The 18,005-nt window shown below is 43.8% G+C and overlaps 1 protein-coding gene across 2 annotated transcripts in view; it reads left to right on the top strand.

The window, feature by feature from the left end:
- Window positions 1-773: 773 nt before the first annotated feature.
- The window catches only part of LOC119386846 (hemicentin-2), a 283,270-nt gene continuing 266,038 nt past the window's right edge, over window positions 774-18,005 (top strand). The window contains exon 1 of one of the 2 annotated variants that reach the window (XM_049413266.1): window positions 774-1,493. In XM_049413266.1, the coding sequence (XP_049269223.1) occupies window positions 1,286-1,493 (208 nt within the window). In that variant the 5' untranslated portion in view covers window positions 774-1,285. The remainder of the gene's footprint in view (window positions 1,494-18,005) is intronic. The other variant, XM_037654114.2, reaches the window with a different exon arrangement.

The following is an 18,005-nucleotide window of genomic DNA, read 5'->3' on the forward strand; positions in this document are numbered from 1 at the left end:
TTCCGATGTAGGCGAGATCCTAGAGGCACGTGTACTGTGCGAAGTCAGTGCACTTAAAAGAACGCCAGAGGATCTAAATTTCACGAGCCGTCCACGTTTAGGTGCCTCGTAATCATAATGTGGTTTTGGCACGCGAAACCCCACAAAACATTATTATTAGTACACACGCAGGAGGGGTCATCAAAGACGCTGCATTTGTCAGGTGAAATGTACCCCGGCAAACTTCAGCGCGACCTACAGATGGCGCGACGATGTCGTGGCCCGATCAATTCCAAAGTCCCGAGCGTTCATGGGAACGCACGGCGCTACCGCCGCTGCCTTTGCGCGCCCCCAAAGAGTTCGGCGCTACGCTCCTGGAGCAGAGCTTCGCGCGGCGGTAATATCCATCGCGACGTGCGCCGGGAAGAGGAATTTTTAGGAGGCGCACTTGCTCCTCTCTTTCCATTTTATTGTTGTTTATTTGGCTTGCTATCTTCGACCACGAGTCACTCTTGATCTCCTCAGGTGTCACGGTGCTATCGAATATCGAAGCAGGCGCGTCGCCTTCAAGCCGTCGACGACTGGAAAGCGGTGTGACGGTTTTTATAGGTGCGTGTGTGCGTGGCGTTGAGCTCAACTTTTCAACGGTCCTCCGCTTCGCTCTTCTGCGTGAACCGGCTGCTCTTTGGCGTTTTGAAAGTGCTGTCGAGGCGGTTGCCGGATGGTGCGCGTAGACTCTGACACTCCGCAAGGAAAGTTCGCACTGTCGAGGATTATTACGCTCGTTCAAGGAAGACACCGGATTGCGTGAATCTGTGTCGCGGATTTCAGCTCGGATTTTCGCCTCCGGCTCCATCGCGTTGCGGGCGCCCTTTTCTGTGTGCGCTTGTATCTGCTGTTCGTGAAAAAAAAAAGTGTCGTCGTTGCGAACCCTGTCTCTGGGATACCCTTGACTGACGTCATTCCCTTTGTATATGCTCAACATAAGTTTTGTGCATCAAACCGTTTCTAGTTAAAAAATTTAAAGCAAATTAAGATAAAAGCTTGACTTGATATTTCTGGCAGCCCAGTTTGGATGAACATCGTGTGATCAAATAATGATGTAGAGTGTTAGAAGCGTCCGCGAACTAACACAAAGCATTTGCTTGCTATTGTATAGTTTTGCTTCTGTGCTGTCAAATGAGGTGTCATAGATAACATATCGTTTCTTCTACATCGGGATGTGCTGACGAGAGGACAGCAGAGAGGCCGCCCCGTAGTGGCAGGCCCCCATGGGGACTTGTGTACCGTGGTCTCGTTGTGCGCGATGGCTTCAGCGTCTTCAACGACGTGCGTTGTCGCCACCCGCTGTGGATATCGGCGGAGCTCAACGACGGATATCCGAGGACCCACTTCTTCCAACTGGCGACGGCGTTGTCCGCGAGCACTGAACACGGCTTCTGCGAACATTGTGCTGCTCACAGCGCTGGCGCTCGTCTTCTCCGTGGCCGAAGTGTCGTCGATGCATTCGAGAGGTAGGAAAGAGGCACCTCCCTTTTTAACTCTTTTTTCATGTTCCCACTTATGACGAGAAGCGGATTTGCTGGTAAACGTACGACGGGATATGAATGTTCCGCTCTGATAACGTTCACATAATGACGACGGCGGTTGTTGGCGTACGTGTTCAATCGCTTGTAATGGAGATCATTGCCGCGACTGCTGATTCTGCCTTTCCTGGGTACACAGTTAGACATATAACCTTTATTTAATTCCTGGTGTATAACTTCCCGATTCTCTTATCAGCTACTAGACTATGCTCTCGTGTGCAGTGCGCGAACCCTGAATGGGCTGTGGTATGCGTTCCTCCTTAATATTGTTTCCGTTAAACCCGCTTGCTCGTTTTCCTTTTTTTTTTCTCCTTCAAGCAGGTTGACGTGATGCTCCGTTTGAAGAACAGTGGCTAACTCGCTTGCTTTTAGTCTTTTCGCATCGTTTTATATCTTTACGTGAGTAATCACATAACGTACAAAACAACACTATAATGAGAGAGAGGGCGAGACTCTTTATTGGGAATACGGAGATTTCTGTCGGCGTCAAAACAACACTAGAACATTGTGACACACCCTGGCGGGTTCGAAACGGAAAAGAAATTGTGCAACGAATGCTTTTTCATTTTGGAGACGAATGTTTTAGCATATCGACCACCATTTATATACCACAGTTTTGGTCAAAATGTCAACCCACGACCATTTGCTCATCGGAGCAACGCCATAGGTATTTTGCCCTTGAGGAGAGGCATCTTTACCCTTTCAAGTTGTCACATAGTATAGTGTGAATAACCCAGTTATTCGCTGATGCACTGCTGTCATCACGCGTTTTCCTTTTACGTGTTAGTTGTATAAAACTGTATTCTTTGTACGCACGTTGCATGGTGCGTTTACGCCAACACACACACAAAAAAACCGTCGATTCGAAACGAATACAACCGCTTCGCTATATAGAAAATAAATTGCGTACAGAAGTTAACTAAAAGTCATATGTATCGGAGACCTGCGCTGCAGTATTACCGAATTCTTTCTAGTTTGACAATCATTTCCCTATGGTAATTTCACCATTGATTGCACAGAGAGGATTGAATGGGTTAGCATACGTATAGTGTGAAGGAACAAAATAAAACCTAGAGATGTATGAAGTAGAGTTTCACGTTGACAGTTCCCTCTGACAGTGCACTTTGACCGTGTAGACGCAGTGTTCGGGGTTGTGCGAACGCTGGGCCAAAATGGGGCATGGATGCTTGCAAAGAAACTAGCTCCCATATTTGAATAAACCAGTGGCAGGGGTTGCTTAACACTGGTTTACTATTCTGAAGTTTAAACAAAAGAATCATCCATGCGCAACTTGAATTCTGCGAACGGTGACAACTGGAATTGGCACGCGTAAACAGGAGTACGCCGCGGGATTTCTAAACAACAGAGCGCGACCGCTTGCAGAAAATACAAAGAATCATGCAAGTAAAACGCTATATTCGGCCGCGTTTTCTCCCTGCATAAGTCTGAAGCCACCGACCTGTGTTCTTGTTTCTTTCCTTCGTAAAAGAATCGCGCGGCACAGCGAAAACAGGCATTACAGTTGCGTGCGCTTGTAATTGGCTGTATGTTGAAACAAAGGTCTGCAGGCGTTTTAGCGTGGCAAAGTGGGCGTTTGTTGCTGCGTGGGTGCTTTAAAATACAGTCAGAACTGGCTACGCGTACGTGGGAGACGCAGAAGTTTTTGACAGGTGGTGTGGCCTAGTTCTTTGCAAAGACTTGCAAGTCTATATAGACCAATCACTCATACCTAATAGCAACATCCGCATTGTTTCCACATATTGCGTCGCTTTGCAAAAAAAAAGGGAAATACCGGTGTTTTTCCAGAACAGGGGTACGTCAATATTTTGTAATCCCCCGGCGCCTTTTGTGCCACAGTTAGGATGCAAGAGGAAACGTCCCGTGCAATGCACAGTTCATTTGGCCTAAAATATTACCCACCACCATATTTGTTATTATACGCCTTGGATCCTCTCTCCTTCCGTATTCTAAGGCGCTTTAGAGGGGATAAGATTTCAATGTGCATTAAGAATATTAGCCTATGTAGCGTATCCTTCAGCCAGAGAATGCGCGCAAGCAGGAAAAGGTAGCGTTACCATTTGGTCGGACACAAACCCATAAGGGATTTCATTGCAGGTGCTCTATGTCAGTTAGCTCTAGTACTTCCGTTGAGCATACAAATAGGTCAGCACGGACAGATCACCGGATACTGTAAACGTGCTGTTCATGACACCTATTTTTGAAAAGAAGCTGCGTCACACATCAGTGGATCTACATTTTCGAAGTAAGGGCGGACCTACACTCCCAAGCGGACATGCGCACGCCAGCCTAGAAGGGCTCATGCGCGCTTTCAAGGCCAATAAAAATGGAAAGATAGGAAAGCAAGACGCTCTAGGGAAAGTGAGATAGGGCTGGAGACGAATTGGGGGAGGGTGGGGGGAGAGGAGGTTTGTCAAGCAACGCGCTTGAGCTTCGAGAAGTGGCCCCCGGCCCCATTCGTGGCAGCTGTCCGCTATGCCATCGTCGAAGTGACCTCTTATTTTTTTTTCAGTTTCCGTATCGGCGCGAGCCAGCCATCTAGAATAGAATGATCGAAAGAAAAAGCGAGGTGCCCCGTCTTACGCATGCCGCGCTTCAGCGTCCGGCAAGCGCCAGGGCTGGGGCAGCCGTCTCGCTCAAGAAAGGATCACACATCTCTGCAGCTGACGCCTGGGATTTGGTTATTTTTTCACTTCCTCTCATCGTTATCGCTTTTCGTACATTTTTCTTACTGCGCGCTATCTTTTGCGCTTTCGTACGAGGCTCTCGGTGAAATGCGATGCAAATCACACTTTCAGGCTGTTCCTGTGCAGCTGCTGCTGTTGTCATAGGACCTTTTACTCTTCAACCGTCTACATTTACGCTCTCCCACTAAAGTGCTTTGACAGTTTCTTGCGCAACGCGTTTTTTTTTTTTTTTTGTTTCTGTAATGAAGGACGGCAGGGGCCTTTCAGCACTTCTGTTTCGCACTGCGGTCCTCCATTGGCCCGCTGCATCTTATCATTTTACTATTTATACCTTGCGAAATATTTCTTTGTTTTCAGAGGAAAACTTCTGCGTTCGCTGACATGCTTTACATATATAGCCGATCACCTTTTTTTGCGCCGCAAGCCTAATACTGAAAAGAAAATTAACCTCACGAAAAGTTATTTGTCCAGTCATGGCTGGATTTCTCGTTCACACAGCATGGCGACTTGATTTTTAGGCTACTTCCATGAATCTATTTTCAACCAAACGCTATTATAATAGAGTTGTTGTCGTGCTACCTTTTATGCTCTACAGACTATTTAAAGAATGGATGCACATTTTACAGGCTGACGGACGCCTTCCTTGAAAAATACCGACGTAGCCATACCGTCAATTCTGGTATCGCGATTTTGACGTTGGTACGACATTTATTTAATGCAATCCGGCGGCTGTTCTTTTATGCTATGTTTGAAAACTTTCAAAAAGTAGTCAAAAGCAGTGATTTGCGTTCGTGTGTTATAGTTTGAGTTAAGGAAGGAAAAACGATACACATTTATTTAGAATCTTCGCGCAACATGACTATCACCTTTTAACTTTTTCTTAATAAATGTACCGAGTATTAGTATGTAGGGCCTCTAGTCACTGAACATTTACTTGAAAAGAAGCATGGTGAAATAATATGCATTAAACCGTTAAACCAACTGGTTTACCTTCAGAGCACTCTTTGTGTGGCCCTTCAAGAAACCAAACGAAACACTAGTCCACCCAGTCCTTGAATTGCATGAATAAAATGAACGAATAAAATAAAGGACCAGAAGCACCAGCTTGTATAACAGCTATGTAATGCGGGCCCTCATGCGTATAAGGGAAAGAGCTAAAGGAGCACAACAGCGCTGATTGCGCTCTCCCTCTGTGCGCACTTGTTCACGTTATTTCTGAGAGTGGTAGAGCGTGCCGAAGGAACCCATTAAGCTTTTTTATTGCGTAACACATTGGCTTTCTAGGCCAGAAGTGTCCATATATTCACCACACAGGCGCAGCATTGCGTTTTGATATATTCCCATGCCTCTTACTGACTCCGTTGTGAATTTCATTCCGGCCTGAGTAGCGTTCTGCGCCACTGTGCCTTAGGCGGACTTCATTGATTTTCAAAAAGCGAAACTTTTTCTACATTCCCTTCCTTTCCCGCAATCAATTCAAAGGCGAGAGAAAGAATAAAGTAATATCGAATATGTAAGCTTGCGTCAACCATTAAAAAGCATGATTTTAATAGCGCTTATTTTTTTTTTTTCTGCAACAAACAGCTTCAGATGCCGAAATAGATGGTGCATCGATCAAGGCATCAGATGCTGCTTACAATGGTGGCGACTTGCGGTATTGGTACTGTGCGTGCTTCGTCACACACTGATTGGTCATGCACACATAGAAAGCCGTACTTGTGCGTCGGCTTTCTTTTTGAAATGTGGATTTATTCTGGCAGCACCCCTCAATTATACCTACTCGCAGACAAAAGTTTGAAAACCTATTTATATAGAGAAAAAAAAAACTAAATGCAGATGCATTGCTTCACCCTTCAGTTTGTTCTTCCTATTGAAGGGCTTTTTTTTTTAGAACGCAGCTCTCAGGCACCCGTTTCTGCGTTGAGCAGCGTCGCCGTTGGCGTCGGCAGCGTAACTGATAGAGCATGCACAGATAAGTTTTCGTGCATTCTTTTTCTTCCGCCGTTGTGCGTCTCTTCAGTTGTTAGTCGGCGTTTGTGGTGTCATGACTTCTTTCTTGTGTCCGTGTTTGCACGCCCTGTCTTTTTAGAACGATAGAGCGAAAGAGGACGAAAAAGAGCGAACGCGGAGTCTGTCGATTTCACGAGTCACTGGCGTGTCACCTCGCTTTCTTCCTCCGTCACGCGCGCTGTCCCCTCGGCCGGCGCTCGTGCGCATGCCGGGCTCGCAGCTGCACTGCGGCTGGCTTTGCTTGTCGTGGCGAGGCTGTCGGCGTTGCGCTTGGTTCACGACGCCTGCAATGCGCAGAGTGGTGTACGTTGCACTCGAGCGTTGAAAGTTTCTGTGACAATATGTAACGAATGTTTCACTGCTACAACTGAGAATAGCCAAATTTCAAACACAGTTGGCGTTGCCCCAAGATGAAGCTGCGCTCAGAATTCGCATCAGGCAGCATCGTAATCGTCGGTAAATTTTTAAGTTATCATCTTTGTATTGTGCTGATGGAATCCCGCATACATGATGACTAAGAAAATGGATATTTATCTGCGTATTACCTAAATTATAAATAACCTGGAACAGTTTACTTCGAATAGGGGTTCCTTAAAGGGCCCCTCACCAGGATTGACAATTTTGAGCTGACGAGGGCAATGCATGCACTGGGCGTTCACGATTACGCCTGCCAAACTTTGCAACGCTACGCGCCGCGTAAATGGGTCAAATTTCAAGCTGAACGCTGCTTTCCCTTCTTCTCGCGGCCGCGCGCCCAGAGAATGAGGGGATGACGTACATGGTTGAATGGCCCTACGTAGATGGTAGTGCTGTGACGTCGCTCCTCTACGTAGACGACTGTGCTCTGACGTCGCCAACAGTAGCACGTGACCCTGCGATAATTATTTGACACGACGTGTAGTTTGTGTAATTTGTTGCTTGAATGGATGAATAAAACTTGAGAGCAATAATAAAACAAACAAACGGAATGTGTGCGTTTTCTTTTTTAATTTTTACTGCGAATCGCAGCGAGATTCGAGACTAATCTACTTCCGTTTTGCACGCGTTCGTGTTCTCGCACTTTGCGCATCGTGCAGACGCCACCCTTTACAACGAAACTAATTTTCTACCGCGTTCATGAGGCTCATTTATCCTCCCGCGTCTAACTAGATGTTCATGCGACACACCGCTAGTCTCGCGTCCGTACAAATGTCGCAGCTAGGGAGCCTACATGACCGGCCGTTTTAGGGTGATGCAAGCCTTTGACCTAGGGAGCCTACTAGTCGCAACTTTTGTGCTCAGTAATAGGTTGAAAGCCAAGTGATCGGCGAGGGCGCATTGGCATAACTTTGCAGAGATGAAGCGCAAGGAACGCCGCCACAACACCGCTCGCGTCTCGGGGGTTCGGGCTGGTTCGTGCACGTCATGCGCTCGTCACATTGTGTGCGCATGACGTGTTCATGCGTATGCGTTATGTGATCCTCCCGCTCGCGTGCCGAAGAGGGCAGGGAAGGGATTTGGCTTGCGAAGGCTACACGGGGCGAGCGGCAAGGGTTCGCAGCTCGCCTCCTCGCATCATGGTTTCGCGCCGCTACAAATTATTGTTTTTCTCGGCTTCTAACGGACCGATTAGAAAAATTCTTGTGGCATAATGCTCTTTATTGGGCTCGCAACAACTTCCAATGTCTAACTAAATTCGTTATCTCACCTGGTGAGGGGCCCTTTAAGTGTCAATTGAAGGAATCTGTATCACGCCAGTAGCGTCACATTGGCAGCACTGACAATAATTGAAGTTGCACAATGCAGGATAATAGAAATCTCGGCTACTTACAGCAAGGTTGCTTCACCACGAACATCACTCTGTATTTAAGCAAAACTCCATTTACTGGCAGAGGGTACTTGCAGTAAGCGTTCCCAAACAGTTTACGACGGCTCATTTAGCTTACGCTGTGAGTTTCCTGCGTGTCGCACGCAGGTCGTCAGTTTTCCTTTTTGGTTTCGTTTTTTTTGTCTTTTTACGCTGCTTTAGTTTCTTCATTTACGGATGAGCGAGGTTCCACTTCTTCTGGCTCTCTTCCAACAAAGTTGGCTTTTAAGGACGCCAGGTGTGAATTTTACTCCGCTTCTGCGTGCTTTAGTTGAGCTTTTATCATAGGCCTGCGCAGGGTTCCCCATTAGGGGGGGCGAAGGTTCATCGCAGCGCCCCCCCCCACCCTACTAAGTCCATGTATGGGGCAGATTTTGCGCCCCCCCCCCCTCTTAGGTGACTAGAAGTGTCAATGTACGGGGCAGATTTGGCGCCCCCCTTCTTAGATGATTAGGGGGGGCGGCCGCCCCCCTGCCCCCCCTATGCGCACGCCTATGGCTTTTATTATTCCTGACACGATTATGTATGCTGCCGCCCATTATATAGGCTGAACAAGTTTCTCAAAGGCATCTTCACTGTTCAAAATACTTTTGTTGTATTTTGAAAGAAAGGGAGGGCGCGAAAGTGTGGTTTCGTGTACTGTATGTCACTTTTCGCGAATACAGCGCTGGACGTATTTGTTTTTGAACGTCCGTCGCTTTATTGAAAATAATAATTTGGAAGGTTTTACGGGCCGAAATTACAATATGATTGTGAGGCAAGCCATAGTAGAGGGCTCGATAAATTTGAATCAGTGTGCCTATTCAGTGGCATCAATTATTTTGTCCTTTACCGAAATGTGACCGCGGCGGCTGGGCACCGTAACCACTGTGCCACTGGACTCTTTAAACACAATGCCTCAAAAGTGGCATTAAGCGACCACAAGCAGTCATCGCCATAGATTTTATACTACAGCTTACGAAGGTGGTAGATAGGGTGTTTTGCCTCGGCTGGAATTATATGACTCAAATTTACCTTTACCATAACGCACAAAGGTATACATCAACCAAAAGCTTCATGATGGGATAGCAGGCGGAGGGAAGTAATACAATTGCCCTGTTTGCTTCCTCTTGTATTAGTATTGTTTATAGCGCCGTTTATTCTTCACATAAGACAAATATATTGTTGAATGCGATCAGCGCTACAACTGCAGTGTACTCGCTGAAAAAGGTAGGCTAAGCTGATTGCTCGTCATTTTCGGAATACCTCTGATTGAAGGCAAGTCCTTCAGGATTATATTTCATGTTTTATGCAGCACAAAATCACGATAGTTTTCAGTCTATGTGCGTACGGAGGCGTAAATATAAGCAATACATCAGTTCACTTAAACGGCGCGGTTAGAAGACTTAGGGGCAAGTCCGAAATAGATTTAATTGCCCCTACGTATAAATTTGTACTGTCTTACAGCAAAGCTAGACACCGAATTGAACTGTGATATCATTATATCTGAAACGTTACGCTACCTGTGGAGAAGCCTAATATTGGCGATATTGTTATAAAAAAACCGCGATATCAAGCGTACGGGTGATGCACAACAAAAAGAAAAATTATATTTAGTGCTTCTGATGCTGTTACAAGATAAGCCGCCGTAACGTATACGTAACATTGCATTCTACATGACAAATGTAAATGCGGTATCGACAAGTCTGAAAAGAAAAGGCTTTCTTAGGAACTCTCAACCCGGAAATCGGCACCATAGAAAAAGTTCTTGCCTTTCTTTCTTTCTTTCTTTCTTTCTTTCTTTCTTTCTTCTTTCTTTCTTTCTTTCTTTCTTTCTTTCTTTCTTTCTTTCTTTCTTTCTTTCTTTCTTTCTTTCTTTCTTTCTTCCTTTCTTTCTTTCTTTCTTTCTTTATTTCTTTCTTTCTTTTTTATTTATTTCTTTCTTTGTTTTGTTTTTTTTTTGTTTTAGTTTTAGCTATAGCACATGTGCTGCTCTGCGAAACTGCCTTCTACTGCGATGGGAGTGCTGTCTAGTGTGTGTAAAGGATTCGAAAAGAAGAGAAGGAGGATATAAGCTTAGTTTGTTGATGCACAAGACGAAAAAGAAGTTGGGCGAGAATCTTTTCTTGTACACGGAGAAGATTTTCGTTAAAAACTTACCATAGGAAAGTTCCCACGACCACACTTCAGCAAAGGAGGAAATCAATAGGGTCATGGAAGCTTGCCACTGCATAGAATCGTTAAGCGTGCGGACGAAGGCGCAAAGAAAAGCGCTCATGCATAGAGAGCCAGATGAGGCGTGTTGGGCGCTTCTTCCTTGACCGCCTTCGTGCAGCCACTTTCGTTGCCCCGGAAGTAAGGCCTGCTCTTAAAATGGCTTCCAGTCGCGCTCCAGAGCACGTGTCTACCACTTCGCTGCTGCTAATTTGGCAGGCGTACTAAATGTACACACACACACATATATATATATATATATATATATATATATATATATATATATATATATATATATATATATATATATATATATATATATATATATACACAATGAACTGCTCACACAGGTCTGGCGGTAAAAGTTAAAAAATACCAAGCACATAAGAAGAATTGCAGAGAAAGGAGTGACATTTCGGCCGCGGGACCGACCTTCGTCAGAGACCCTGGCAAAGGCCGGTGCCGCGGCCGAAACGTCAGTCATTGCTGTGATTTCTCATATGTGCTTGTTTCTATATATATATATATATATATATATATATATATATATATATAATATATATATATATATATATATATATATATATATATATATATATATATATATATATATACAGATTAGTTTTACCCAAAACCGTTGGAAACAATAAACGTATTCGTACTTTAAACTTAACAGAGTTCCGCAAATACATGCTTACACACATAGACACGAAGCTCTTTTACCTTTTACCGGCATAACTGTAGACTTCCCAATGATGGTTGGGGTCAACATGCAGCTTCGTTTGTAATCAAAAACTTCTATAAGAAGCAAAGCAAAGCTAACAATGTCAATATTCATGGATACTCGTACAACATGATCAGGCAAAGGGAACACATTTTTCTGAATTGTGCATGTCCTTGCATATTTACTGTGATTTTTCTCCAGCTGTCATTTCCGGGCATTTCACATTCAGACACCGACGGACAACGTAACTTAAGTACAACACAGGCGTTCTCGGCGTCCCTGCTGTGCGTAAGTGGCCTTGTTAGGCCTTGTCTCTTAAACTCCATGGGTGTTAAACTCCATGAACTTGCTAAACAAGTACGTAACATAATTTCCTATTGTCCAACATTATTTACGAAAGTACCAGTATTATCTTTCTCATAGTGTGGCGACACCGTGACTGAGCTTATTATGTCGGTCCAAATTCCGATTCTAGCTTCATTAGGTGAAATCGTGCTTATGTTTTCTGATGAAGCAATAAAACTAATACTGAGAAAATGCAGCCAAGTCTTCTACGGAGATTTCAAGGTGCACCGCACTTTATCGTCCCGCATATATCCACTCATTTCTTTTCTTTGATTTATAGCCACCTGTCTCGTCCTTCACATTTTCCTTCGCAATGCCTGTTATTCGATCTTTATGGAATGAAAGAAGACTCATATTGTGTTCATGTTTTTCCGTTCAGTTTGTTTCGTACACGTATAACTATCTCTTTTGGTAAAACTACATATCTCACTCTAGCTTCAATATAAAAGAGAGCCAGCAAAGCATATCCTGTCACAGATGACAAAAAAATGCTTATGAACAGCTTAAACAGAGGGAAAAACGCTTCGCAAAACCGTATTCGCTATTGCCTGTACGCAAAAATAAAGAAAAAAAGGTAAGGCTTTGAAGTGCGCCAGAATCGGTGACAGGAAGATGCACGCAAACTGCCCCTCGTCGCAGCGTTTGCTGCTTTGATATTTGCTGTAGCAGTAATGTTTTCTCTGCCATTTTATGCGTGTCGACATGGTAGAGTTGTGTGCCGAAAGTTTGAATGCTGGAATTTCAGCGCGAAGGTAATGTACCTGTGCATTTCGTTCGTTTTTGCTTCACTTCCGCAGTTCTCCCGGCGAACGGCTTTCTTTGGTAGCGTATGTTTGCGAGCGGAGTATTTGGAAATGCGTGCATGCCGGAAATATTCCTTGCTCGTCTTTCTTTTTTTTTGCTTCAAAGTTGTTTAGGCGCCCGAGAATTCCTGCACTGTTATCATGTTGAGTTCTAGGGCTCTGACATTTTTACGTTCGGTCGTTCCCTTCGGTTTGCAGGAAGAGAGTACGAAATATGTGCTGATGTGCTGATGCGCCTCAATATCTCATGTATTTGTGCTTTTCTTTAATTTTGTATTTGCATTCATCCGGCGTTAGGCTTTCGGAGGACGCTTTTACTCGGTCCAACACCGACGCGCCCTGTTCAAATGTGCGTACAGGTAAAACGCAGAAACGCTTTTGACTGTGCTTTATCTTCATATGCAGGTAGAATGATGTGAAAGAAAGTTTGTTGGACTTTAGAGAACTTGCAACACTCTGGTAACTGTTGAAAGCAGTATTCTGGAAGCTTTTGCCGAAATTGCCGAATTTTGGCAAAGTAAGAATCTAGAAGCGCAATTTTTACGAATGCGCAACTCTGGTCGGAAAATAGACATCATAGTTATGTTATTTTCACTAGCCAGGGTTGCTGAGGGAGGCCAATTTGATTATTTATTTACGGATTTTGTGAATTCTTTCCTGTTTCAACGAGTCGTTTGTGAAAGGTTCACCTACAAATTGCCTCAGTACTTGCGAGTGACGTATAGTGCACGAATGTACCCTTTTTTTAATCAGCGTACTCTAAATAACTGCGATAGCTTTTTTTGTGGTCTTCGTGTCAGAGTTTTAATTATTTTGGTACTGTTTTGGAAGCTGTCAACAATTCTTGTTTCAAACAATTGACGGCTACAATAATTTCGTTCACTCATAAGGTTTAAATATTTTTTATTATATTAATGCCACAGACCCGATCCAATATTCCCCTGCGGTTACCGAGAAAACTACGTCATTTGATACAGCGTACTTAGATAGGAGCCTCTGAGCTAAAGATTGCTCCTGATTTGAGAGAGTGCATGAAATCGGAGCTGTGAATGTCCGAGATTGAAAGTGTGAAACAAAAGCAGTTCGAAATATCTCAGGGCACTTCACTGATTTCTTTTCACAAAACACGCTGGCTCATTTTGTAGCGTGCATCGTGTGGGCGTTGTATGCGCATAAATGCAAGTCTCCTTTTTTGCTTTCAGCGCCATCTTTATACTAAAAAAATAAGCAGGTCCAATGACACTACTCTGGTGCGTTCATAGTGTCAGTCAACTCTACTGACAACAGAGAAAACGGCGTGTGTGATCGGATATTGCATTAAATATCCGCTCGCTGATTGTTAAGTGTTGTGTTTATATTTTCTAGTATAAGGAAGTCACTTCTCTGTACACCTAACGAAAAAAAAAAGTAATCCCGGCATCACGAAAAAATTCAAGTCATAACAGCACACTGGTTTACGATGCATTTGTTTTAGACCAAGGTCTTCTATTTGGTTTCGCTTGCACAATCTCCCGAAATGTTGCCACGTGTCTTTCAATACTCAGCATTCCGCACGTTCTTTATAGATGAGTATTAACTTGTGCACGCACAGTTTCCACGCCTTCAAATTTGTGAGATAGCCCGAGTATGCACTTGCAAAGACGCCATAGAGTAGAAGCAGGATAGCTGGAACGTCACTGAATGCTTATAATCAAAATAATGTATTCTATGCGACTAAAACTATGCGTGGCATTGCACTAACGTAGCAGTACAAATGAATGTGAACACTACATTAAGTAGAAACACCGCAAAACCTTCTGAAAAACTAGTCGTTTAAGAGTGCGTAAACATTGTACATCTTGCTCAGTGTTGTTTATGCTGCTAATCTGGTTTAGGCTTGAACCAGAATGCGAGCCGCAACTGAAAGTCTTGTTCTTTTGGTTTCTCGTTACATTTTGCGTATTGATGCGATGAGGTCTACGCATGGTAATGTGGAAGTACCAGAATGTTACGCGTACTTTGCTGTGACAAAGTTATTCCCAGTTTGTGCAACAGTCGGGACTCCCGCGACCGTTCAGCGTTCATACAAGGCTGGTTTGTAGGAACGCCGCTGCAGCGCTCCCACACCCTTCATTCTTCATTTGTTTGTTCATTTACAAATGCTCAGATGGTCGAGTGCTCCACCTCCGACACATTTGGTTAGCCGTGTCATTAAGCCGCTATTTACTAAATCGCTTTCTGTTGCCGATGTGTTTCCCATGAAGCCCTACCTATTTTTATAGGAAATGCGCGCATGTTGCGTTTCCTCTGGAAATAATAAGAATTTTTACAAAATAACAAAAAAGAACATTAGCATGTGATGGATGACGGCACTACCTATCTTTTTTTAACGTTGATTTCTTTGAGCAGTTTTTATTCAAGAACCAACCAGCCGAAATGCCCACGCTTTTGTAGGCCTGTATTCTTCTCGCAATGAAATTCTTTGCGAAACAAATTTTATTAAAGTACGTTTTTAAAGCGAGGCAATTTTAACTATTTAACTCGGGCGCCAGGTATTTTTTATTGTTCAAGTTTACTCGAATGATTGTGTCTGTCTGTGGCCGTATATTTAAGACATTGTCACACTTAGAGGACCTTGGAAGATTTCCCCGTTTGTGCTGGATTATCGAAATGAGTTTAGCCGAAACTAATGCTTGGCTGTGTAAGAAACGAGAAATACTGCAACCCTGTAGAAGTACGAACGGAAATCATGCAGGCTAAACTGCTTTCTTAGTGTAGAGAAATCCTGTCGCGACACAGTAATCTGAGGCCGACTACGTAATTCGTCTAAAGTTATGCGTAAGCACGAGCGCGCTCTTGGAAAGAAAAATTGTTTTGTCATGCGCACCTTCAACACTCGCAAGCATGAACTCAAAAAGCACTCAGAATCATTAGTTACCGTTAATCTCAACCTACGTTCCAGCGTTGTACAACCAAGCTTGGGGCAACCGGCTAAGTTGGTATCACCACGATTGTTCGGAAGGGGGTAAAACATGGAGTACGGAGGAGGAGGTCTCGTCGTCCTCCGTTTTTGCGCTGTCCGACGCCAGCTGCTGCTCAAGGAGACGTGTACGTGGGTCGCACACCAGCCGATGTTGTGATAGGATGCAGCTGTCTCGTCTCCGTCGGTACGGCGCAGTGGCTTGGGACGCCTGTCACGCCGCGCGTGTCCTGCATCGTGAAGCAGTACACGCACATCCGTGGCATGATCTCGTCGCATGCTCCAAAAGCGGTGAGCGGGGAATGGTCGGGCGGCCTTTCCTCAGCCGCCTGAGGGCCAGTGGCTATGCTAGCGGTTGATCAACTTTTAGAATATGGTTGTGGCGATGACTGAGCGGCCCTGTGCACAAACAGGTATCTCAAGCTCAAACTGTTCGTAATGCAAAGTTTCAGTCTATCTTTATGCTCCGCATATCATTACCGAGACCGATTAAGCAATCGTAAATACTGTTTGCGAAATAAAAGCTTTGCTATTTATACCCGGCGAATGTTGTCGCTGGATGGTGATGAATCATGTGAACATAGTGTAGACCAGAAGACGACTGTTCTATTAGCCAAAGGCCAATTGTGTAGGTTTCAAGAGAGCAAGCAGTTGTACATGAAATCAATATGTAATTACAGAATAAAAAAAGAAAACACTTCTAAGCTCAGTTGGCTATCTATCTATCTATCTATCTATCTATCTATCTATCTATCTATCTATCTATCTATCTATCTATCTATCTATCTATCTATCTATCTATCTATCTATCTATCTATCTATCTATCTATCTATCTATCTAGGTGGTAATATAATAATAATATCTGAAGTTTAACGTCCCAAAACCACGATATGTTATGAGAGACACCGCAGTGGAGGGCTCCGAAAATTTCGGCCACCTGGGGTTCTTTAACGTTCACCTAAATCTAAGTACACGGGCCTTAAACATTTTCGCCTCCATCTATCTATCCAGGTGGTGAAACGAACACCGACGCGTTCAAAGTAAAGGAAATTATTTGGATTATCGACAATATGTTGGGTGAGAGGTGCCGCCTGTCACTGCTGCTTAGCAAGTTTGTGCCACGAATGCTGCGAATATATGCAGCAGCATATGATAAATACAAGGCACCACACCCACATAAACTGAAGCAGCGCCTGTAAAGGGTACTTTGCCCCAAGTAAAGGCATTGTGAGGCAAAGCCGACACCAAAAAAAATTGTAACCAGGAGTTTTGCATGTGGCAGCACCACCAGCACCACAATAACTTTTTTTTTGTACACAAAAGTTCCAATTTGAATAAAATAGATAATTTCATTATTACTAAATTTTAAAGCAGAATCCATTGCTTTTTCGACTCAAGCATTCATATTTACTTCAAATTTATCAGGCAAATGAAAGGAAGACAGTGCGTCCTTAATATGCACTGAACTAAACAGTTTCTCATATTCTTCGCTTTTTATAATACCTAATGCGTGAAGAACAATTTCTGTCTATGTATCTACTTAGGATAAATGCAAGGTACAGGACCCACCAAAATAATCTGAAGCGTCACTTGTAAAGCGTACTTTGCCCCGAGGACATGCGTTGTGAGGCAAAGCGCCCATAAAGTTGTATCCTGGCATTGTGCCCGTGCATCACAAACGCCGTTATAACTTATTTCGTACGCATAAGTATAAATGTATATAAAATGAATAAATTTTACTAATGAATTTTAAACAACCATGCATTGCTTCTCAAGCAGTCATGTTTACTGAAACTTTCAGTGCAATGAAAGGAGTACAGCCTGTCATTGTTATACACTAAAATAATGTCTTTCTTAATCTTCGGTTTTTTTAACTACCATAAGAATGACAGATGCGCGATCCTAAAGTACTGCCTATGGCATAAAGTTGGTAAACAAGTCATGACGTGGTCCTAGAGTTCAGTCGAACCACGATGATCACCTGCCGAGCTCCTCTATACAAAGATGACATCATTGGAATGCTTACCAAGAAGCGTACATTTACAGTAACGTTGTTCTCATAATAATGCTAATACTCAGAATAATATAGCTTACTCAGACCCAGCGGTATACGAACGACGCTATTAGTAAATTGGCCCGCCGTAAGTTTTGCGAAAATGAAATTGGCGGGAACAATTGTATTTACTTCTGTATCTTATTGCACGTAAATCCAGCCATCTCTCTTTTCATGTCATCAACCTGAAAACATTGATGTTACGCTATTTATGTTCGATGGTCGCGCACTACACCGCCCAAAAGTTATGCCGAGAGGCAAACCGCTAACCAAGCGTACACAGAATATGATGCGCCGACGCAGCGATGTCGCGAGAGTGAAGGTGACATGTGTGACTGTTGTCAATAAAAGAATAACGATGGCAAGGGGTTGCACTGATAGATAAACAACATATCTAGCAACGTTTAAGCTTTGCGTACCTCGTTTGCTCCTGTGCCACATACCCGGTTTGTAGGATTCGCGAAATTGAAACAACCGCTGGCACGTGCCGTAAGGTATGTGGCATAAAATAGCATCAGTTAGGGTCGTAAGGCTTCAGATATAGTAAATTAGCGTAAGTTAGAGAAACGTATATGCCGACATTGTATGTCTGCGTATTCAGTAGGAAAATATATACACATATATTTTATATTACGCGTGAAGCAACTACGCTTCATGCGTTACACTCTCATTCATGCGAGTTTATGCAAACCTACTGTCTGATACGTTCCTTCTGTTGACAGTTATCACATGCAAATTTCGTGTCTCGAAGCTATGGTGTTTCTATTTAGAGTGCTTCTCAGAGCAAGGCAGAGAAAAGCA

Source organism: Rhipicephalus sanguineus, chromosome 3, assembly GCF_013339695.2.
Source record: "Rhipicephalus sanguineus isolate Rsan-2018 chromosome 3, BIME_Rsan_1.4, whole genome shotgun sequence".
Classification (NCBI taxonomy): domain Eukaryota; kingdom Metazoa; phylum Arthropoda; class Arachnida; order Ixodida; family Ixodidae; genus Rhipicephalus; species Rhipicephalus sanguineus.